This window comes from Pseudopipra pipra, chromosome 26, assembly GCF_036250125.1.
Source record: "Pseudopipra pipra isolate bDixPip1 chromosome 26, bDixPip1.hap1, whole genome shotgun sequence".
Lineage (NCBI taxonomy): Eukaryota > Metazoa > Chordata > Aves > Passeriformes > Pipridae > Pseudopipra > Pseudopipra pipra.
Window position 1 is genome coordinate 5,502,319 of NC_087574.1, and position 21,645 is coordinate 5,523,963.

The 21,645-nt window shown below is 68.4% G+C and overlaps 3 protein-coding genes and 1 long non-coding RNA gene across 6 annotated transcripts; 2 read left to right on the top strand and 2 right to left on the bottom strand.

The window, feature by feature from the left end:
- Positions 1–91: 91 nt before the first annotated feature.
- On the top strand, positions 92–3,096 carry LRRC46 (leucine rich repeat containing 46). Its single transcript, XM_064636564.1, has 8 exons — positions 92–501; positions 599–659; positions 744–852; positions 1,350–1,396; positions 1,527–1,636; positions 1,850–1,919; positions 2,486–2,637; positions 2,736–3,096. Exons 1-8 carry the CDS (start codon positions 468–470, stop codon positions 3,074–3,076), a joined length of 924 nt encoding a protein of 307 aa, XP_064492634.1. The 5' UTR covers positions 92–467; the 3' UTR covers positions 3,077–3,096.
- Positions 1,290–7,648, bottom strand: SCRN2 (secernin 2). 3 transcript variants are annotated; one of them, XM_064636556.1, is made up of 9 exons: positions 7,574–7,648; positions 7,080–7,251; positions 6,220–6,401; positions 5,153–5,352; positions 4,858–5,073; positions 4,103–4,268; positions 3,828–4,005; positions 3,374–3,543; positions 1,290–3,014 (listed from the first exon to the last, which is right to left on the bottom strand). In XM_064636556.1, the coding sequence occupies exons 2-8, from the start codon at positions 7,248–7,250 to the stop codon at positions 3,385–3,387; spliced, it is 1,272 nt and encodes a 423-aa protein (XP_064492626.1). In that variant the 5' UTR covers position 7,251; positions 7,574–7,648; the 3' UTR covers positions 1,290–3,014; positions 3,374–3,384. The 3 variants fall into 3 exon arrangements, with proteins under 3 accessions (XP_064492626.1, XP_064492627.1, XP_064492625.1); XM_064636557.1 differs by having other exon boundaries at positions 1,290–3,001; positions 7,080–7,377; positions 7,574–7,634; XM_064636555.1 differs by having other exon boundaries at positions 7,080–7,377; positions 7,574–7,634.
- On the top strand, positions 6,389–7,118 carry LOC135402983 (uncharacterized). The gene is made up of 3 exons (XR_010425274.1): positions 6,389–6,475; positions 6,703–6,919; positions 6,993–7,118. It is a non-coding gene; the product is annotated as an uncharacterized LOC135402983 (long non-coding RNA).
- A 2,316-nt stretch (positions 7,649–9,964) lies between the features above and the next one.
- Positions 9,965–16,142, bottom strand: SP6 (Sp6 transcription factor). Its single transcript, XM_064636559.1, has 2 exons — positions 15,725–16,142; positions 9,965–12,977 (listed from the first exon to the last, which is right to left on the bottom strand). The coding sequence occupies exon 2, from the start codon at positions 12,951–12,953 to the stop codon at positions 11,841–11,843; it is 1,113 nt and encodes a 370-aa protein (XP_064492629.1). The 5' UTR covers positions 12,954–12,977; positions 15,725–16,142; the 3' UTR covers positions 9,965–11,840.
- Positions 16,143–21,645: the final 5,503 nt, after the last annotated feature.

Here is a 21,645-nt window from a genome sequence, read left to right on the forward strand (position 1 = left end):
CCGGGGGTCCCTGAGCCCCCAAACCTGGGCAACCAGCACCCAGAGAGCTCCCTGACCCAACCCCGGGGGTCCCTGAGCCCCCAAACCTGGGCAACCAGTGCTCAGAGAACTCCCTGACCCAACCCTGGGGGTCTCTAAGCCGCAAATCTGAGCCCCCAAAGCCCCATGGGACCAGGGGAGTCCCCCAGGAGTCTCTAAGATCCCCAGGCTGGGGGTCCTGGTCCCCGTGATCCCCCAGCTCCACTTCGGTGACTCCACAGCCCCCTGGATACAGGGACCCTCTGCCCCACCTGGTGGTCCCAGCTGTGACACCCCACCATCCCAACACTCCTGTCCTCACTGACCCCTCCCATTCTGCAGGTTTCTGGCCCCCCTTTCGCTCAGACCCTTCCCCTTTCAGCCCCCCCCCAGACACCCACCCGAGGGCACAAGGAGGGGACAAGGACCCCCCCAGGCCACCCCCTGCCATGTCTGAGCAGGAGGAGAAAACCCTTTGTGGGGGTGAGTGAGACATTGTGGGATGGGGGCTCCTCCCAGCAGGGAGGGGATGGGGGGGGCTGCACCCCCCAGCCTGGACCCTCACCCTGAGATCCCACAGACCGTGAGGGGACATCCCCAGGAGTGACCCTCAGCGACAGCCTCGTCCTCACCAGGAGCAGGTGAGGACCCCACGGACCTTGGGCTGGCAGGGAGGAGGCTCTGGGCACCCCAAAGACACCCCCCCCTCCATCCTTTTCCTCCAGATCCACGGAGCTGCTGCCCCCCTCCACCATCCGCCTGGACCGGGAGAACATCTCCTGCATCGGGAAGCTCCGGGATCAGGGAGGGATCCACAGCCTCTACCTGCAGCAGGTATGGAGCTGTGGGGCAGCTGAGACCGACCCTGGGCCTGGGGGGGACACAAACCCCCCCAGATCTGCTCCTGTCTCCCCTCCCCAGCATCCAGAGGGGAGGGAAAACAGTCTCCCTCCATCCGGAATCTGGTCCCAGTGACCACCCCCCACAGCCCAACCCCAGAGGTCTCTGAGCCCCCCAAACCTGGAGGAAAAAGAGTTTCCCTCCCATCTGATACCAGTCCCACTGGAATTCCAGTGAGGGTCTAGGATCAGCCACCTGGTGTTTCCAAACCCCACATGAGGAGCCTCAGGGTCCTCCTGAACTTTGGGGTCTCTCCACATCCTCACCTCCACAATTCCCTCTCCATGATCTCCCCTGTGGTGGGACATTCCACCCCCGATCCCAGGACACTCCCAAAATCCCCAAATTTTTCATGCCGCGGGAAAACCGCGTTGTTATATTTAATTTTCTATTATCTACTTTATTTTCCATTTTCTATCTTTATTTTCCAGAACAAAATCGAGAGGATCGAGAATTTGGGCTGTTTTCCCAACCTGAGGTACGGCAGCTCCTGCTTCCAGGGAAACGGCTTTCCATGGGCTCCCACCTTCCCTTGGCCAGGGAGGGGGCTCAAATTCCAGCCCCTGGGAGCTGTGACATCCCCCCCTCACCCTCCCTGTGCTCTCCAGGTTCCTCTGCCTGGCTGGAAACCGCATCCAGAGGGTGGAGAACCTGCAGGCCCTGCCTCACCTCTGTGCCCTGGACCTGTCCCACAACCTCATCCAGGTGCTGGACACAGGTGGGAAGCAGGAAGGGATGCTGGGGCTGCCAGTGTGTGTGTGTGGAATATCCATTCCCACCTTCCCTGCCTGTTTTCCCAGCTCTAGGGTGTCAGGGCTGCTCTAGGAGTCGCCTTGGGAGTGAGTGAAGAGCTGGGGGAGTTTGGGGGAGCAGGAATTTGGCTGGGGGGTGGGGGGCTCAGGTCCCACCTCAGCACCTTTTGTCCTGGCAGAGGAGCTGCCCCAGAGCCTCCAAATCCTGGATTTAACGGGAAACGAGTGCACCCGGCAGCAGGGATACAGGTGGGTCAGGGGGAGAGGAGGGGGAGAACAAGCCCCCCCCCAAAAACCAGGGGAGCCTCTCAGCAGCGTACAAACCCCCCAAACCAGGAGAAGCTTCAGGGTGAGCTAATTGTGGCCTCCCAGTGCCTAAAGATGGACAGAGACTTTGGAAAAGGGCCTGGAGTGACAGGACAAGGGGAATGGCTTCCCACTGCCAGAGGGGTAGATGGGATATTGGGAAGGAATTCTTCCCTGTGAGGGCAGTGAGGGGCTGGGATGGATTTCCCAGAGAAGCTGTGGCTGCCCCTGGATCCCTGGAAGTGCCCAAGGCCAGGTTGGATGGGGCTTGGAGCAACCTGGGACAGTGGAAGGTGTCCCTGCCCGTGGCAGGGGGTGGGTGGTCTTCAGGATCCCTCCCAACCCAAACCATTCCACAAGACAGCAAATCCAACCCCCCAAGCCCAGGGATGTGAATCCCTGTCCTGTGCCCGGGCTGGGGGTGGGCTGTGCAGGGGGGACACGGTGCCAGGGGGGTCGGTGCCACCTCAGGTGAGGGGGGACATTGGCTCTTCCCTCATTTTTTCCAGGGAGCTGGTGTTGGGAGCGCTGCCCCACCTCCTGCAGCTGGATGCCCAGCCCCTCCGTGGCGAGGAAGAGGAGGGAGGAGGCTCTTCCCGCGGCGAGGATGAGGATGATGAGCTGCTCCCCGAGCCCAGCGGCCCTTTCAGCGTGGACAGAGGTGCCCAGGGGGCTGAAGGGGACACGTGGCACTCCCGGGGACAGGGGTGGCAGTGCCACATCCCCCCTGATCCTTCTCCCTCCTCGCATCCCTGGCAGGTTTCTTCGCGGATCTGCGCCGGGAGCTGGTCGGGCGCTCCCAGCGGAGGAGGAGGGAGACGCTGGAGGAGCACCGGGCGCGGCTGGAGGAGCTGCAGGAACGCCGGGATCTGCTGCTGAGCCGGGATGGGGATGGAGCCCCCGACCCCACGGTCCCACAGCCCCGGCAGGGCCATTCCCGGCCCCGGGCACAGCCAGGGACACCCCTCCGGGGATCCCGCGGGTCCCAGCGAGCTCCTGGTGGTGTCCAGTCCCGGAGCAAAGCTCTGGAGAAGGAGACTGGTGCCAAAGGAACAGGGAACAGGCAGTTATCCCAAATATCCCGTAGCGGCCGGGAGTAAAGGTTTTGTTCCCACCCCAATCCCGTGTGGATGCCGTGGATCCCCCACCCTGCAGCCATCCCGGGGGCCTGGCACAGGCAGGGCTCCAGATCCCACTCCATATCCCTCTCCTTCCCCCTGCACCTCATTCCAGGCCATGGACACAGCTCAGTGCTTTTCTCCAGGGTAAATTAGGGGCTGGAGGTCCCACACCCCCAGGCAGGGCTGGGGGAAGCAGGGAGCCAGGGCTGGACACCAGGAATGTTTTCTCATTCCCTACCCAGGAGTAATTCCAGGGGGGAAGCCAAGCCCACCCACCTGTAGGGGGTTTATGTGTAAAACTTCAGCTCTGCCTCCACGCAGTCGAAGAAGAGGTCGGACAGTTCCTCGGGGTGGGGGGTCTCTGTCCCCTCCAGCAGCGCCTTCATCCCCTCCAGGCCCTGCTTCTCCAGCTCCTGCAGCGTCTCCAGGAGCTTCTGGCCCCGCTCCTGTTGGGATCGGGGAGGGAGGAGAGCTCAGGGAATCTGATCCTCATCACAGGGGGCAGCGTGAGGGTCCCAGAGTGGGGAGGGGTCTGCGGGGTCTGCAGAGTCTGTGGGATCTGCGAGGTCTGTGGGATCTGTGGGGTCTGTGGGATCTGCAGGGTCTGCGGGGTCTGTAGGGTCTGTGGGGTCTGTGGGATCTGCAGGGTCTGTGGGGTCTGTGAGATCTGTGGGGTCAGCAGGGTCTGTGGGATCTGCGAGGTCTGCAGGGTCTGTGGGGTCTGTGGTACCTGGTCCTGCTCCATGAGCTCCAGGGCCTCCTGGTGCCGGCGGTACAGCTCGTGCCGCCGATCCACCGAGCTCCGGAAGCGCGGGATCTGCTTGGCAGGGTCCCGGGGGAAGGTCGGGGACCTCACCTGCGGCACGGGCTTGATGCCGCCCACGAACACGAAGGGCTTGAAGACAGACCTGGGGGAGAGGAGCACCGGCACCAGGGGGGATGGAGGCTCTGCTTCCCGGGAATGCCTCGTCCAGGAGCAGGGCTGGGCCCCCCCGAGGGCCTCACCTGGAGGGGTCGGGGGTGGCGGTGAAGAAGTGGACGCAGGGCAGGGCGGGGTCGCGGGGCAGCACGGACACCATGCTGCCCGCCGTGCGGAACCCCTCCGAGTCCACGCAGATCCCACTGGCCTTGTCCCGCAGGATGGACATCAACGTCTCCGCCGTGATGTGACCTGGGGGGACAGGCAGGGACACGGCACTGCTATCCCTGTCCCTGTCCCCACCCCTGTCCTTGTGCCCACCCCAGTGCTGCCACAGCAGCTCCTTGCTGGTGCAGAACAACCCTTGGCAATCCATGGCTGGCCATCCCAATCCCTGTCCCACTCCCTATCCTGTCCCTGTCCCCATTCTTATCCTTGTCCCTGTGCCCATCCCAGTCCCTGCCCCTGTCCCCCCCCCTCCATGCTGCTGCAGCATCTCTGTGCCAGCAGAGATGCAGCCCTTGGCAAACCATGGATGACCATTCCCATCCCTGTCCCTGTCCCCATCCCTGTCATATCCCAGTCCCTGTCCCCATCCCTGTCATATCCCAGTCTCTCTCCCCGTCCTGTTCTAGTCCCTGTCCCTGTCCTGTCCTTCTCCCTGTCCCCCTCCCTTCCCCTGTCCTGTCCCTATTCCTATCCCTTCTCTGTCCCCCTCCCTTCCCCTGTCCTGTCCCTATCCCTATCCCTTCTCTGTCCCCCTCCCTTCCCCTGTCCCGTCCCTATCCCTGTCCCTTCTTTTCTCCCCTCCCTTCCCCTGTCCTGCCCCCACCCCTGTCACCTTCATGCTGCCTCAGCAGCTCCCTTCCAGCTCGGAAGCGGGCCTTGGCAGCCTCCATGCGCGGGGGCTGCTGCTCCAGGGAGAAAACCTGGGCGAAGCTGAACTCCCCGTGCCCGCTCCACCAGCCCTGGCTCCGCGCCCGCTGCCGCAGCCCCTCGTGCTCCGCCGTGATCTCGCTGCCGATGCTCAGCTGGTTGGAGATGTTGCGGCTTCCCTCTGCGACACAGGGGTCAGCTGGGGGGGTGACGGGGGCACACAGCTCCCCACGCTCCCAGTACACCCAGTGCCCGCTCACCGGTGATCCGCTGGGCCGCCCAGTAGCGCCCGGCGGTCTCCAGCACCCAGGCCTCGGCGCGGTCGGCCAGCAGGAAGGTGTTGTGGTACACGAAGGGCACCGGCTCCTCCTTGCAGCTCCCGCCCTGCCCGTAACGCTCCAGCAGCGCTGTCATCACCTCCAGGGCCTCCCGGGCCGAGCTGCCCCGCTCCAGACCCAGCCTGTGTCGGCAGTGCCCATCAGCCGGCGCCAGGAGCCGGGGCGGGGGGGACACGGCGCTGTTCTCACCTCCCTGGATCCACCCTCACCTCCCTGGATCCACCCTCACCTCCCCAGGTCCATCCTCACCTCCCCAGGTCCATCCTCACCTCCCCAGGTCTGTCCTCACCTCCCCAGGTCCATCCTCACCTCCCCAGGTCCATCCTCACCTCCCTGGATCCACCCTCACCTCCCCAGGTCCATCCTCACCTCCCCAGGTCCGTCCTCACCTCCCCAGGTCCATCCTCACCTCCCTGGATCCACCCTCACCTCACCAGGTCCATCCTCTCCTCCCCAGGTCCATCCTCACCTCACCAAATCCATCCTCACCTCCCCAGGTCCATCCTCACCTCACCAGGTCCATCCTCACCTCCCTGGATCCACCCTCACCTCACCAGGTCCATCCTCACCTCCCCAGGTCTGTCCTCACCTCCCCAGGTCCATCCTCACCTCCCCAGGTCCATCCTCACCTCCCTGGATCCACCCTCACCTCCCCAGGTCCATCCTCACCTCCCCAGGTCCGTCCTCACCTCCCCAGGTCCATCCTCACCTCCCTGGATCCACCCTCACCTCACCAGGTCCATCCTCTCCTCCCCAGGTCCATCCTCACCTCACCAAATCCATCCTCACCTCCCCAGGTCCATCCTCACCTCACCAGGTCCATCCTCACCTCCCCAGGTCCGTCCTCACCTCCCCAGGTCCACCCTCACCTCACCAGGTCCGTCCTCACCTCCCCAGGTCCACCCTCACCTCACCAGGTCCATCCTCACCTCCCCAGGTCCACCCTCACCTCACCAGGTCCATCCTCACCTCCCCAGGTCCATCCTCACCTCACCAGGTCCATGCCCAGCAGCGCCTCGTCCTCGCCCACGGGCTCGCGGGTCCACACGCCCTCGTTGCCCACGCACACTCCGTGCTCGTTGGCTCCCATCTCAGCGCCCCAGAGCCAGGCAGGGCGGCTCAGCACCACGGCGTGGGTGTGCTCTGCCTGCTCCACCTCCAGGTACGTGCACTGCGGGGGACACGGGGGGCTGGCACCTGCAGCGCTCAGGGTACCCTCCCCTGCAGCCACTCGGGCCCAGGAAGGTGCTCCAGAGGGGACGTGAGGGGCTGAGACCTGACACACTCAGTGCACCCTCCCCTGCAGCCACCCGGGCCCAGGAAGGTGCTCCGGAGGGGACGTGAGGGGCTGAGACCTGACACACTCAGTGCACCCTCCCCTGCATCCCCCCTGGCCCAGGGAGGTGCTCTGGGGGGCTGAGACCTGGCACACTCAGTGCACCTTCCTCTGCCCCACGTAGGTGCACTGGGAGGGATATGGGGGGGCTGAGACCTGGCACACTCAGTGCACCTTCCTCTGCCCCAAGCAGGTGCACTGGGAGGGATATGGGGGGGCTGAGACCTGGCACACTCAGTGCACCTTCCTCTGCAGTCACCTTGGCCCAGGAAGCCGCTCTGGAGGGCACGTGGACAGGCTGAGACCTGGCACACTCAGTGCACTGTCCCCAAGAGCCACCCTGGCCCAGGCAGGTGCACTTGGGGGGACACACGGATGGCCTCGGACCCGACCCACCATCCCCTGCAGCCACCCTGGCCCAGGAAGGTGCTCCGGAGGGGGTGTGAGGGGCTGAGACCTGACACACTCAGTGCACCCTCCCCTGCGGCCGCCCTGGCCGCAGCACGGTCTCACCTGGACTTTGTCCCCGGGCTGGTGGGTGGCAGCGGGGACATAAACGACCTCCTGGACCTCGTGGCGCGGGCGGTCGGCGTTCTTGGCGAAGATGACGGCGGGGGACGCGGTGTGGGGGGGCAGGGCCACGAAGCAGTCGCAGGACGAGGGCACAGGACCCTGCCCCGCCATCCTAAACCCGGCAGAGGGGCCGGGGGGGGACACGCCGAGGGGATGTCACCCCCTTGTGCCTATCCCGGATGTGTCCCCAGGGTCCCTTTGGGGCCGCACTTGGGGGGTCTGTGGGATAACGCGGTCCCTGAAACCGGGGGGACACATCAGTGACCCCACGGCGGGGTGGGCACCGGGGACACCTCCCCCCCCGGGACTCCGCCGCTCCGGGCAACCCCCCCCTCCACCCAGTCACCGGGACACCCCCGCACCGACCGCGGACGGGACCCCCTCCCGCCCACCCCCGGTGACCAGGGACCCCCGGGACCCCCCATCCCACAGACCTGCTCCTGCTCCCGCAGCGCCGCCGCTGCTCCCGGTCCCGCCCCTCCCGGTCCCGTCCCGCACCGTCCGTGCGACGGCGGCGCCCGGTGGTCGGAGGCCGAACGGCGGGGACCGGGACAGACACCGGGACAGACACCGGGACAGACACCGGGACAGACACTGGGACAGACACCGGGACCAACACCAACACCGGCACCGGGACAGACACCGGCACCGGGACAGACACCAACACCGGGACCCGCGTGGGGAGAGGGGACTGACACCGGCACCCGCATCCGCGTGGGATGGGGAGGGATCGGCCCCCAAAGGACCCTGGGGATGGGGGTCCCAGGTTTCCCCTTCCCGCAGGGCAGGGACGAGTCACCCGGGTATGAGCTGGGGAGGGTCCCGTGGGGCAGAACAACCCCCTCCCCGTGGGCAGTACCCCCGTGGGCATCACCCCGCGTGGGCAGCGCCCCGCCCGCCCCGCGCTATGCGGGCGGACCTGCCGGGCAGCGCCCTGCCCGCGGGGGGACCCCGAGCGCCCGCCCGGCGCGGGGGGGGGAACATAGGTGCGGGATGTGACCCTCGTGGGGGGCTCAGCTGGTCCTCAGCCGGGTCACCCCCACCCAGCACCCTCCAGCAACCCTGTCCTGAGCACCCCTGGAGGCCCAAGGGCAGGGTGGGGGTCGGGGTGCTGGACCCTCGGACTCCTTGGCAGGGTTGATTTGGGGTATTGAACCCCTGGATGGTTTGGATTTGGGGTGCCGGACCCCCGGGTCCCTTGGCAGGGTTGGTTTGGATTTGGCGTGCCAGACCCTTGGGTCCCTTGGCAAGGATGATTTGGGGGTGGAGTATTGGACCCCTGGGTCCCTTGGCAGGGATGACTTGGGGCTGCAATGTCAGACCTCTGGGTGCCTTGGCAGGGATGCTTTGGGTTTGGGATGCCAGACCCCTTGGGTCCCTCGGCAGGGATGGTTTGGGGCCGCAGTGTTGGACCCCTGGGTCTCTTGGTGGGGATGGGTGGGGGCGTCGCAGTGTTGAACCCTAAATCCCTCGGCAGGGATGATCTGGGGCCGCAGCATCAGACCCCCGGGTCTCTTGGCAGGGACGGAGCCGGGAGAGCCGGAGCGTGGAAAACACGCGGCGTTTATTCCAGTACAAAACCCAAACCCACAGCCCCGCAGCCTCTTCACAGCACAAACACTCCCCTCGCCGGGCGGGGGGCACCCCTTTGCCCCGGGGCTGCAGCCCCCCCCTCTTCGGGCCACCCCGCTCTCCCCCCCTCGCAGCCGCCCCCCGGTGCCGGTCCCTCCCTGCCCCGGGGAGGCGGCCCCGGGGGTGGGGGACGCGGCGGTTCGGGGCGCGGGGCCGGGATCCCCACGCCGGCAGCAGGCTGGACTGGTTTCCCGGCCGCCGTCCCTCCCCACCCGGTTTTACAGCCTTCATTGCCCCATCGCGGCAGGCAGAGCCCCGGGGGTGCGGGGGCTGAGCACACCCGGGGGGGCACAGCACACCTGGGGAGGGGGGCACAGCACACCCGGGGGGGCACAGCACACCTGGGGAGGGGGGCACAGCACACCTGGGGGGACACAGCACACCTGGGGAGGGGGCACAGCACACCTGGGGGGGTACAGCACACCTGGGGGGGGGGCACAGCACACCTGGGGGGGTACAGCACACCTGGGGAGGGGGCACAGCACACCCGGGGGGGCACAGCACACCTGGGGAGGGGGGCACAGCGCACCCCCGGCTCTGAGACAGGTGAGGCTGAACCCCCAGTCCCGGCGTCACAGCGGGACCCCCTGCTCGGCGGTTCCCTCCCCAGCCCACCCTTGAGGTGCCTCTGCTGTAGCCCCCTTGGGCCTCCCCCAAAAAATCCGCAGTACGGGGTCCCCAACAGGCCAGAGCCCCCCCCAGGTGCTGTTGGAGCCACTAAAACCCCACAGGTGCAGCACTGTGGCACTTTGGGGAGGGTCCTGAGCCCCCCCCCGGGGAGGGAAATCCCATCTAGGGGGCACCGCGGGGGAATTTTGTGCTGGAAAAGGCAAATGCCGGAGTCGGGGACGTCCTTCGAGAGCTGCGGGCAGCCCAGGTCACCCGAGTCCTGCAGGGGGACAGTGGTGGCCGTGCCAGGGCTGGGGACGCGTCCTCGCAGACCCCCCCCCAGCGAGACTTCACCTCGTGCTGGGGGGCTCCAGCCCCACGGCTCGTCCCTGCCCCACGGCGCGGGGGGGGCCGCTGCCAGCCCCTCCCACATCCATGGGGACAGGGACAGGGATGGGGACAGGGATGGGACCCTCTGAGGGGTCCGACCCCCCTCCTCCCCATCCCCACAGCCCACGGCCCGGGACGTTCCCTCTGCCCGAGTGGCAAAGCCTGGCTTCACCTTAATAAAATAATAATAATAATTAATAATAATAATAATTAATAATAATAATAATAATAAAACAATCAAACCCGAAGGTCTTGGGGCGCCCTCTGGGCACGGACCCCACTCGACTTCACCTCTACCCCTTCCCCCCAGACCCCGGGGGGCTCCGAGCCCGGGCAGTCCCAACACGGCCCCCCCGGAGCCCCCCGGATGGGGCCATGCCGGGAGATCAGCTCCCTCCAAACTTCCCCCCCTCCCCAGACTCCCAACTGGTGTGAACTGGTGTTGGCCGGGGGGCAGAGCCGGGGAGGACCCCCGGGTGCCCCCGTTCCCCCCTCCCACCCCACCCCAGCGCTTCCCCCCTCCCCCCCAAAGCTCCCCCTCAGGTCCCGGGTTCAGCGTCTCCTTCTGTGTCCAAGGGGTTCTGCCAAAATCGGGGTGTAAGACCCCGAAGGTCTAAAAACCGAGTTTCGTGGACCCCCAGCCAGGGGTGCAGGACAGACACGGGGCCCCCTGGGGACAGGGCGTCGACCCCAGGGGAGGAAAAATACGGGGTCCCTGCTGGGGGATTCCCAGCAGGAGATAGGGGGACCCGGGAAGGGACAGCTCTGAGGTCCCCGGGGGGACAGGCAGCATGCACGGGGGGGCCAGGCAGAGATTCCCTGGAGATACGGGACCCCCGGGGGGGGACGGCTACGGGGCCACGGGGGGACAGGCAGCATGCACGGGGGGGGGGGGACAGCGGGGGTCCCCTGGGCTGTGGGGTCCCCGAGGGACCTGCAGCACGCACAGGGGGGTGGCTGCGGTCCCCGGGAAGGGACGGCAAGGGGTGGGGGACAGGCAGCTCGGCCCCCCCAGTCCCGGGGTCCGCGGGCAGGGCCGGCCCCGCGGTGCCCGGGGGGGCGGGCGGGGGTCGCGGGGCAGCGCGGCCGTGCCAGGCCGGAGGAATGCGGCCGCCCCGGCTCTCCCGGGCCCGCGGCCGCCCCGCTGCTTCCCGCCCGGGGCCGCGGCGGTGGGTGTGGGAAAGCTGCGGGTGTGCGCTTGGGCAACGGCCCCGCCACGCGGCCCGCGGCCCCCGCAGCCCCCCGAGCTCCCCGCGGCTCACATTCACGCAGGACTTCTTTGTTTTTTCCCGTTTTAGCCCCCGTTCGGGCCAAAACAACAGCAAAAAAAAAAAAAAGGGCTTCACATCCTCAAGCTCCCGGCCCAGGAGGGGCTTCCCGGGGTGCGGGACCACCCCCCGGCCCAACATCCCCAGCCGGGGAGGGGGGCTGTGGGCAGCCCCCGACCCGCCCCGCGTGTCCCCCACGCGCCAAAAACTGGTGGGGTGATCAGGAAAGGGGCTGGCACGGGGCGGGGGGGGGGGGGCTGAGCCCGCGGTGCCACAGTTTGGAGGGGACCGCGGGGAGGGGGCCGGGGGGCTGCGGCCGCCCTCCCCGAGCGGCGGCTCCCGGGTTTCTCCTCTCTCCCTTTCTCCTTCTCCTTCCTCCCCTTTGGGCTGGACGTGCCCGGGCAGCGCCTGCTCCTTCGGCTCCCATTGATGTTCCTCCCAAACAGCCCCGCCGCCTGCCAGCAGCCTCCCGAAAAAAAAGATTTGGGAAGCCGGGGGAGGATGGGGGGGGGGGGGGGGGAAAGAAGAGAAGAACCGGGGCGGGAGAGCGGGAGCGGGACAAGTGAAACCGCCTCGGGGCAGCTCCGGCTCCGGCGCTCCCCAAACGCCGCAGCGGGGCCGGGGCTGTGCCACCAGCCTTGTCCCCCCCTCCTCGCCACCGCCCGCGGCACAAGGGGCCAGCCCTGCGCCCACCCCCCCTCACACACACCCCAAATCCCTTCGGAGACCGGCCCCGAAGGGTCCCCCCGGTCCTCCCCGCCTCCATCCGTGTGTGTGTCCCCCCCCCCCGGGGCTCAGCGGCTCAGTTTGTGGGGGCGGCGGCGTTGCCCCCCTCGGGCTCCCTCTTGCCTCCTCCCTTGGCGGCCGACGGGTCCCCGGCGCCCTTCCCCTCGGGCTCGGCCCCGTCCTTGCCCCCGTCGTGGGTCTTCATGTGCTTGCCCAGGTGGTCGCTGCGCATGAAGACGCGGCCGCAGACGGGGCAGGCGAACTTCTTGGCGCCGGTGTGGGTCTGGAGGTGCCGCTGGAGCTCGTCGGAGCGGGTGAAGCGCTTGCCGCAGAAGAGCCAGTTGCACACGAAGGGCCGGTCGCCGCTGTGCCAGCGCAGGTGGGCTTTCAGGTGGGAGGTCTTGGCGTACGCCTTCCCGCAGCCCGGGATGTGGCAGTTGTGCAGGTGCTTGCGCTTCGCCCCCTCGGGGCACGGGCCGCCCCTCTCGGCCTCCTGGCAGTTGGGGCAGCGACACGCCGCCTGCCCCCCGCCCCTGGGCACGGCCCGCCGGGCGCCTTTGGGACGCCCCCCGCCCTCCGCCTCCGGCCCCCGCGGCTCCGGGGGACCCTCCAGCGCCTTCGCCCCCTCGGCGCCCAGGAGATGCTGCGCCGGCGGCGGCAGGAGGTGGGCGGGGGGCGCGCAGAGCTGGTGCTCCCCCCCGGGGCCGTACCCCCCCAGGGCCGGCGGCAGCCCGGGGTGCGCGGGCACCTGCAGCCCCCCGCCCTGCCCGGGGGGCAGCTCCATCCAGCTGGCCCCGGCGTGGAGGTCCCACCAGTTGACGCCCCCTCCTTCCTCGCCGGGGGCGCCGGGGTGGGGGGGCCGAAACCAGGGCTCGTAGGGGTGCGCCATGTCCGGGGGGGCCGGCAGCAGCTTGGCGTAGGCGCCGGGGGCGGCGGGGCCGTCGGGGGGCAGCTCTAACCTCGGGGGGCCATGGGGCTCGTAGGCGCCGGGGGCGGCGAAGGCGGAGTCGTCGGGCCCCGGCAGCGGCAGCTCCGGGGGGGGCAGCGGGGAGGCGAAGTCGGGGGCTCCCGGGGCGGCGGGGGCGTGCGGCTGGAAGGGCTGGAGCGGCTGCAGGTCCAGGTGGGTCGGGGAGGCGCGGGGCGCGTCCGAGGGCTGGGATCCCAGGGAGCCGCAGACCGCCGTCAGCATCGCGGGGCGGCGGCGCGCACAGACCTGCGGGGCCGAGGAGGGGTGGGCGGGGAGGAGAGGGGGGGAAGAAGAGGTGTGAGAAGAGGGGGGGACAAATCTCCGCAACCCCCCCCTCTCCCCGCCCCTCCGCGCACCGGCAGCGTCTCCCGTGCCCATCACCCGCCTTTTGGGGGTCACCAAAGCGAGGGGGGTTCTCTGCTCTGCAGCCCGATGTGACACCAGGATGGTGGCACCGGCCTGGGGGGAGCCATCCCTGAACACCCGTCCCTTATGGACCCCGTGCCACCCCTTGGTGGTGTCGGTGGGTCACGGCCCAGAGGGGTCGGTGGCTAATTCCAAAATCCAAGGAAACCGGCAGCCCCTGCCTTGTCACCTCCCAGGCCGTGTCCCCCAACACCCAAGGGGACGTGAGTGGCATCCCCAAGCCCATGTCCCGACAGCACCCACGAGACCACCTTGGCTCTCCCGCCCCTCAGCCGGGCTGGGAAACCATCGCCCCCCTCCCCGCTCCTGCCCCAATCCCGGCTGGAAGCCCCCGGGCGTTTTTGGGGGCTGGTTGGCAGCGGGATGAGGCGGAGGAGCCCCGGGCAGGGCCCGCGGCAGCCCTTTGAAGGCGGGCTCTGGGACCCCCCCGGGGCACCCGCTGCACCCCCAGACCCCCGGGCGGCCGCTGCCTCCCCGGCAGGGCGGCCGTGACTCAGCGGGAGCTTTGCAAACCCCACTGGGGACGGGCCCCACCCCGGTGTCGAAATCCACCTGCCGCCACCGGCTCCCGCCCCCCGACTTCCCACCGGCGCCGCGGGGAGGGGTGGCCGAGACCCCCCCTCACCAAAAAAACCCTCCTGCCACCATCTCCTTCTCCCAGCCCCCCTCTCCCTGCTGTTCCCCCCGACCCTTCACACACAGACCCCCCCTCAGCCCGTGTGGGACAGGGACAGACCCTCAGGGAGACACTCAGAGCGTGCTGGAAGCTTTGGGGTGGAGGATCCCCCGAACAAAGGGGCCGGACCCCCAGAGCCCCCCCGATCCCCAGCACTGAGTCTGGGGCAGGGAGGCTGCCCGGGAAGACCCCCCAGCTGTGTGGGGACACCGTTTTCCCCTGCCAGGTGTCACCCAGGAGGGCAGGGGGATCCCAAGGATCTGGGTGGGAATTGGGGGGGTTCCAAAATCCCCCTGACAGAACCCATCTCTACCTGTGCTACCAACACCTGTGGGGGCTCAGCCTCGAGCTGGTGCTGGGATGAGCCCCCTGGGGTGGCAGCCTGAGCAGGTTTTTGGGGTCCTGCTCCCCAGCTGGAGCTCAGCTCTGCCCACCCCAACCCTGGGGACCATCCTGGGGGTGTCAGGAGAGGGTTGGCACCAAGAGGGTCCATCACTTCCACCCATAGAAATCCCCAGCGGGGTCCTGAGCCCCCCAGCCCTCTGCTCCCTTTGGGTGCAAAATTGGGGTCAAACCCACAAAACCCCACAGTGACAGCCTGTCACGGGGCTTTGGGGTGGCAGCTGGAAGGCACAGGGCCCCCCCCGGGTCTGGGGACACAGGGGACACGGCAGGGATGTCTCCCAGCCCCCCAACCACGATGGGAGGGGAGGGGACCCTCTGTGGGGTCCCGGGGAGGTCCCCTTGACACGGCTCCAGCACGGCCACTCCACGGCTCTCCTGGCCCCACTCCCAGCAGTCCCCCTCGGCTCAGGGGTCCCCCCAAGCCCCCCAGTGCAGCCCCACCCCGACCAGTCGCACCATCCCCACCTTCCCCACCCCCCTCCCAGCTCCAACACCAGCGAACAAGGACCACTACTGGGATGGGGAAGGGGGAAAGCACTGGGAGCACCCCCCGCCACGGGCCTGCCCCAGCCACGCGCGGAGCCTTCCCGGGACATTTTTCCATGCGGGAAGGATGACAAAAGTCCCCAGGGGGGCCCCCAGCGTCCTTCCTCCCTCCCTCCCTCCCTCCCTCCCTGGCGGGGCCCGACGACGCGCTGGCCATTTCACCGCAGGGAAACTGAGGCAGCGGCGGGTGAAGCGTCCCGTGAGTCACGGCCCGGGCTGGGCACAGGCGGCCCGGCCCGTCTCCCAGCCCCGCCGGTGCCTCGCCCCGCGGCGGGGACGGGCGGGCGCCGCTGCCCCCCAGCACCGGGAGCCCCGATGGGTGGGCCGGGGGCGGCGGCGGTGGGTTTCTGGGGGGATATCGCGGGTTTGCGGGCGTGCCGGGAGTTCGGGGGGATGCCGCGGGTTCGGGGGGATGCCGCGGGGTGGCGGGGATGCCGCGGGTTCGGGGGGATGCTGCGGGTTCGGGGTTCCCCACTCCCTGCCCAGCCCGCAGCAGCGCGTCCCGGAGCCGCAGCGAAACTCCCCGGGGTTTTTTTTTTTTTGGAGGGAAACGGTGGCGGCGGGGGGGGGTCCAGCCTGTCCAGCCCCCCGCATCTCACCCGCGCACCCCCCACGGCTCGGCAGCGGCGCGGGGTCCCTGCGGGGCCGGTGGGGGCTCGGCCCAACGGGAGGGGGTCTCAGTCCCACGGGAAGGGGTTTCAATCCCACGGGAAGGGGTCTCAGCCCCGCGGGAGGGGCCGTCGCGCTGTAAATTGGAGCGGGGGGGGGACACATCGGGCCGGCAGCCCCGGGGCTCGGTGGCCACTGGACGCGGCGTTTCGGCGAGTAGAGACTTGCCGGGGCCGGAGCGGGCGGCCCGTTCCCAGCCGTCGGTCAGGGGCAGCCGGGACCCTCCCGGAGGGTCCCGTCAGGGATCCCCCGCGGTCCCGGGGGTACCTACGGGTCTAGCGGCGGCGGCGAGGTCCCGGTGGGTCCGTCCTCATCGGCGTGGCGCGGGCGCTGCTTCCCGAGGGGACCCCGAGGGACCCGCGCGGCTCCCCAGGGACGGGGCACCCACTGGGCCGGGCGAGCAGGAATGGCCGGGTCCCAGCCCGGCCGCCGGCTCTTCCCTCCGCCCCCCCGCCCAGCTCCACCCCCGGCCCCGGTGATTTTAACCCTTGGAGGCAGAGCCCCAGCCCCGCCGCTTGACAGGAGCCGGCTCCGGTCCCAGGATCCGGCGGATGAAAGCGGAGGGAGGGGACGGGAAGTTCGCAGCAGACACCGCAAACAGGGGGGTAATTAAAGAAGAAAGAAACAACCGCCTCCCTCCCGCGCCCGTGGCCGCCTCCTCCTGCCACCCCCCCGCCACCCCCGGGACCCCCGGGCACCCCTCCTGTCCTCCCGCCCGGGGGTGACACACAGACGTGCCCCACCTTCCTCCTGCCGCCCCTCCCGGGGTCCCCCCGTCTGTCTCCCCACTCCGGGGGTGTCGCACCGAAGTGACCGCTGCTCCTGCCCCCCAGAGGTGTCACCTGTCCCCGTGGGGGGCTCAGTGCCCCCCCGTTGTGGCTCAGCCCTGTGTCGTGGGATAAATGGGACGGGGACGGACACAGGGGACAAGTTTTGGGGCCGGAGCTGGACCCGCGGCAGGAGGGAGTGGGATGATCGTTGCAGGACCCACCACGACCCAAATGGGATTTGGGGCACCCCCAAAGGGACCAGAAGGTGCTGGGCTCTCCCATCCCTGCTCAGCCGTGGGTGTCCAACCCTCCCCGTCCCCCGTGTCCCCCCCGAGGCTGCCGAGAAACCCCGGCACTGCCGGGTGACAACACCAGTGGAGCCACTTAATCACCGGCGCGTCGTGTCCCCATTTCCACGGCCAAACCCCCGGGGCCTGGCTGGGGGCGGCCACAACCGCGCGGGGACCCTCGGTGGAAGCCCACCCTGCCCCGAATCCCACGGGAAAAGGCTCCGGTGCCTCTCCAGAGCCGGGACCGGGCCGGCAGCGCCGCGATCCCGGCGTGCCCACACCTCCCGGCGAGCCTGCCAAGCGCCCGGCCGGGCGGAGGGTGCAGGGAACTCCTTCGCCCCGGGGAAAACTCTCCTGGTTTTCATCATCCCAGGGAATGGCTCCACCGCCGCCGCCGCCACCAAAACGCGGCCGCCCGTGGGGTGAGCGTGGCACCACGGCCCGGCTGGGGCAGGAACGGGGATGGAGCTCCTGGGATGGGGACACCGGGATGGGGACACTGGGATGGGAAACTCAGGGTGGAGACTTTGGGATGGGGACCCCTGGAATGGGGACACTGGGATGGGAAGCCCGGGTTGGGGACATTGGGATGCAGAGCCCTGGAATGGGGACACTGGGATGGGAAACCCGTGTTGGAGACCCCGGGATGAGGACACTGGGGTAGGGACCCCGGGGACGGGGATCCCAGGGTGGGGACACTGGGATTGGGACCACAGGGTGGGAGCAGCGGGATGGGGGCACTGGGATGGGGACCCTTGGATGTGAAGGGGCAGGACAAGCAGCTGAGGGGGTTTGGCAGGGCAGAGGTGGGAGGAACACACACAAGTGCTCTGTGGGGCACGGGGGGGATGGGGGGGCATGTGGGGGGACCCCAACCCTCAGGGTCTCGCTGCCTCTCCTCCCCTTCTGCCTGCCTGGGAGGATCCAGGGGCCATTCCCGGGGCTCCGGAGGAAGGGGGACCCCCAAGTGTTATTGGGGCCAGGGTGGTGGCCCTGGGCTCCCTGGCTGCCCCCCTGGTTGCCAGATTGTGGCCACCAGCATCTCTCTGGGGCTGGGAACAGTTTGTTCCAGGCACTGCCCGACCCCCATCCCGATCCCCAAAACCCATCCCGAGCCCCATTCCAGGCTCCATCCCAAGCCCCCGCCCCAAAGGCAGCAGGGACCCCATGGTGGCAATGCTGTCCCAGGTGTCCCCCAGCCTCCAGCTCCCCCACAGCCACCAGGAACAACCTTCCCTTCCCTGTTCCCTTCCCTGTGCATCGTGCACATGTGGCACGTCCCCTGTCCCTTCCCTTCGGGGTCTCCTCCCAGTCTCCCCAGTGCTCCAGGGACTGGGCTGGCGGGAGGGAGACGTGTCCCTGCCCGGGGATCCCGGCTGCTGGATGGCTCCTATCCCAGCTGTTCCCGGCGTGGCTCCTCTCCAGGGAGGGATGTGGGACACACAGCGTGTGTCTCCTGCAGGGACAGGGATCTGGGAAGGCCCCGACCCTCATCCCACTGGCACCGGACCCCAAGGCCCCGCCCGGGACCCTCCAGACCCCTCCCAAAACACCCCGCGGGAGATGCTGGGATGTGTCCAGGGGACAGCGGCTGGAGGGGGCAGTGGCCCAGGGCTGTGAGGAGCAGGGAGGGAGGGATTTGGGGGGGCCGGGAATCTGGGGGGGACTCCTGGAGCCCCCTGAGCAGGGCTGGAGCCTCGGCTGGGACCACAAACGGGGAGGGAATTGCGGCGATGCCGGAGCATTCCAGGGGGGATCTCCTCTGTCTGCAACCCTGAGCCGTGCCTTGAAATTACAACTAATTACAGAGCTCATTTGCATAAATTATAAGGCAAGAGGCAAACGCCTCCAACCCCTCGCAGTGATCAGGCAGCAGGAGCCGCTCCGGGAAGGGATGGGAGGGGACCGAGGGGTGACTGGGGGGGGTTCTGGGTCCTGCCGGAGCCGGGGTGGGGGCAGGAGGGGTCGGTGCTCCCCAAAAACGCAGCGGGACCCCGTGTGAGGGTGGGCACGAGGCAGCAGCGACCTCCCCTACTCCCCCGAGCTGCCCCCGGAGCTGGGCACAGCCTGGTCCTGCCCGGGGGAGAGGGGTCAGGACCCTCGGTGTGCCCCGTGGGTGATGGAGGGGGGTGGGAAGGGCTGGCACGGGGCAGGGACGGTGCAGGATTGGGGTTGGGGACACCCCTGTCCCCAGGGAAATAGGGCTGGGGGATGAAGGGAGAGACAAAGAGATGGAGGGATGGAGGGATGGAGAGATGGAGGGAGAGAGGAGGAGAGTCACCTCCCGGTCCCCCCAGGAGCAGGGGGACGGAGGGATGGAAGAGCAGGGATGTCCCCCCAAGCTCCAGGGGGACAGAAGGACACCCGAGCCCCCTCCCAGCCCTGGGGGCCGAGCACTTCAAACGCTCCCGGCTCCGGAAAGGGCGGCAATTTCCTGCTCTGCCATAAAACAAATTGGGGGGGGGGGGGATCGGAGGGAGGAGGAACGGGGTCGGGGCATGTCCGTGCAGGGACAGGGGGTGTCACATCCACGCGTGTGACCCCCCCGGCGCGCCGCGTGCCTGTGAGCACGTCCCTGTGCACCCCCCGCACCCGTGGGTGGGTGCTGATCTCGGGGTGCCCCGGGGGGGTAACCCCGGGGGGGTCTGCAGCGGGTGCCACGGGGCTGCGCCGTCTGGGTCGCCCCGTCCCGAGGGGACCCCCCCGGGGGCGGCCGCGGGGCCTCAGACGGGGAGAGACACTCCGGGATCCTCCCCGGAGGTTTTGGGGGGGCCCCACCACACCCAGACAGCCCCGAGGGGGTGACGCTGGGGTGATGTTGAACCCCCCCCGAGGTGCTGGCGGGAGCCTTAGGGGGGACCCCGAGACTGCTGGGGGTGGCACGGTGGGCACAGTGCCAGCTGGGTCAGGGACGGTGGTGGCACTGGGTGGTCACAGCCTTCGTGGGGTGGTCACAGTCCCCGTGGAGGGGCCACAGTCCCCATGGAGGGGTCACAGTCCCCACGGGGGTGGCCCAGTGACCATGGGGTGATCACATCCCCACAGGGGTTTCACAGCCCCCATGGGGGGGTCACAGCCCCCTCTGGGTTGTCACAGACTCCACTGGGTGACCACAGTCCCAAGGGATGTCCCCATGGGGTGGCCATAGTCCCATGGGATGGTCACAGCCCCTTTTTGGGGTGTCACAGCCCCCACGGGGTGACCCCACTTCCCACGGGGGTGTCACACTCGCCCTGGGGTGCTCCCAGTAGACGGTGGGACACAACCCTATCCCTGTCCCCAAGCTGTGCCATCACGGGGATGAGGACCCAGCCCAGTGCCAGCTGTGGTGTCCCGGGGAACAGCTGGCACCCCCGGGAACGGCTGGCACCCCCGGGAACAGCCGGCACGGCGCTGCCCACCTGCTCCCCGAGGACAAGGGCACCTGCCTGCCTGGCAGAGATCCCTATCGGGATTATCGCGATGGGATTCCCGTGCCCGCAGTGCGTGCCAGGTCACGGCGTGCCCGGAGGGAGCAGTTTCCTCACGGGGAGCAGGAATTACTGTCGGGACTCGACCTCTCCGCGACGCGGCGACGGAGCTGCCGGCTCGGAGCGGGGTTAAATGGGAGCCTTAATTTGGGGTTTAATTAGTCCCGTGTTAATCTCGCCGCCGTATCTGCTCCCGGCCGGCCCGGCTGTCAGTCAGGGCATGGGGAAACCTGCCTGGCATGGCGCGGGGAGCGCCTGGCAGCGCCCGCCCGGGATGGGGCACGTGGAGGCAGCGGGAATGGGGGCGTGGGGACCGAGCGGGGACGGGCACAGGGACACGCGGCTGCAGCAGGGAGGGGACACCGGGGACAGCTCTGGGGACAGGGACGTGGCTGCACCGGGAATGGGGCGCAGGGATGTGGTGGGGACGGGGAGCGTGGATGCAGATGGAATGGGGATGTGGGGATGGATCGGGGGTGGGGACAGGGACACCGAGCTGCTCTGGGGACACTGGGACGTGCAGGCACATCGAGGACAATTCCTGGCTGAACTGGGGACAGGGACACGCGGCGGCACCAAAAACAGGGATTTGTGGCCGCGCTGGGAACGGGCACAGGGATGCAGCGGGAAGGGGGATGTGGGGTCGCATCAGGGACAGGGGAAGGGACACGGGGCTGCGCTGGGAACGGGAACACGGGTGCAGAAGGAATTGGGACATGTGGATGCACTGGGGACAGGGACACCGGGCTGCACCAGGGACACAGGGACTGGGAACAGGGACACGCGGTGGCTCCAGGGACAGGGAACTGGGCTGGGAAGGGTGAAGGGCACAGGGCCAGGCTGGCAGTGAGGAGGTGCTGCAATTCCCGTCACTGAGCGTGGGCTCGGGCACAAATCCCACTGGCACAGGGCACGGGGTGGGTGGCAGGGGGCTGGGGACAGGGACAGCAGGGCTGGGGACTGCAGGGGGTGGCGTGTCCTCACCCCCTGTCACAGCTCTGGGTCCTCCAGGTGAAGCCTGACCAGGGTCCTCACTGTGTGTCCCCATGTCCCCATCCCAGCCTTGCTGTGCCAACCTGCCTGTCCCCCTCTCACTGCACAGACCCTTGTCCCCATGTCCCTGTGTCCCTGTGTCCCTGTGTCCCTGTGTATGTCCCTGTGTCCCCATTTCCTTGTGTCCCTGTGTCCCATGTTCCCACCTCAGCCTTGCTGTGCCAACCTGGGCATCCCTGTCCCCCTCTCACTGCACAGACCCCCGTCCCTGTGTCCCTATATCCCTGTATCCCTATATCCCTATATCCCTGTATCCCTGGGTGTGTCCCTGTGTCCCTCTCCCAGCCTTGCTGTGCCATCCTGTGCGTCCCTGCTTGGAAGGTGGCAATGCCACATGGGATGTCCCCTGACAGCCTGAGCTGAGCTTTTGGGGTTCCCCTTGTCCCCTGCTCAGTGTCCCCTGGCCCAGTGCCACGTGGGGTCCCCTGGCAGCGCTGGGGTCCCGCTCTGGGGTGCAGGGACACATTTGGGGTGCGGGGCAGGTGACATGGGCACATCCCACACGAGGCCATCCCCGTGTCCCTGGTGACACCTGTGGAGCTTCCCGTGGCTTTTCCAAGCGTGGCCAGAGCCAGAGCCCATCCCAGGGGTGCCCATCCCCGGGGACCC

Excerpts from the sequence above, each read along its gene's own strand:
- LRRC46 (XM_064636564.1), top strand. The coding sequence starts at position 468 with ATGTCTGAGCAGGAGGAGAAAACCCTTTGTGGGG. Across the intron at positions 660-743 it reads CTCGTCCTCACCAGGAGCAG|ATCCACGGAGCTGCTGCCCC; the intron begins GTGAGGACCCCA and ends CTTTTCCTCCAG. Across the intron at positions 853-1,349 it reads ACAGCCTCTACCTGCAGCAG|AACAAAATCGAGAGGATCGA; the intron begins GTATGGAGCTGT and ends TTTATTTTCCAG.
- SCRN2 (XM_064636556.1), bottom strand. The coding sequence starts at position 7,250 with ATGGCGGGGCAGGGTCCTGTGCCCTCGTCCTGCGACTGCTTCGTGGCC. Across the intron at positions 5,353-6,219 it reads CTGGGCATGGACCTGGTGAG|GCTGGGTCTGGAGCGGGGCA; the intron begins GTGAGGATGGAC and ends CTGCCGACACAG. Across the intron at positions 5,074-5,152 it reads GGCGGCCCAGCGGATCACCG|AGGGAAGCCGCAACATCTCC; the intron begins GTGAGCGGGCAC and ends CCTGTGTCGCAG.
- SP6 (XM_064636559.1), bottom strand. The coding sequence starts at position 12,953 with ATGCTGACGGCGGTCTGCGGCTCCCTGGGATCCCAGCCCTCGGACGCG.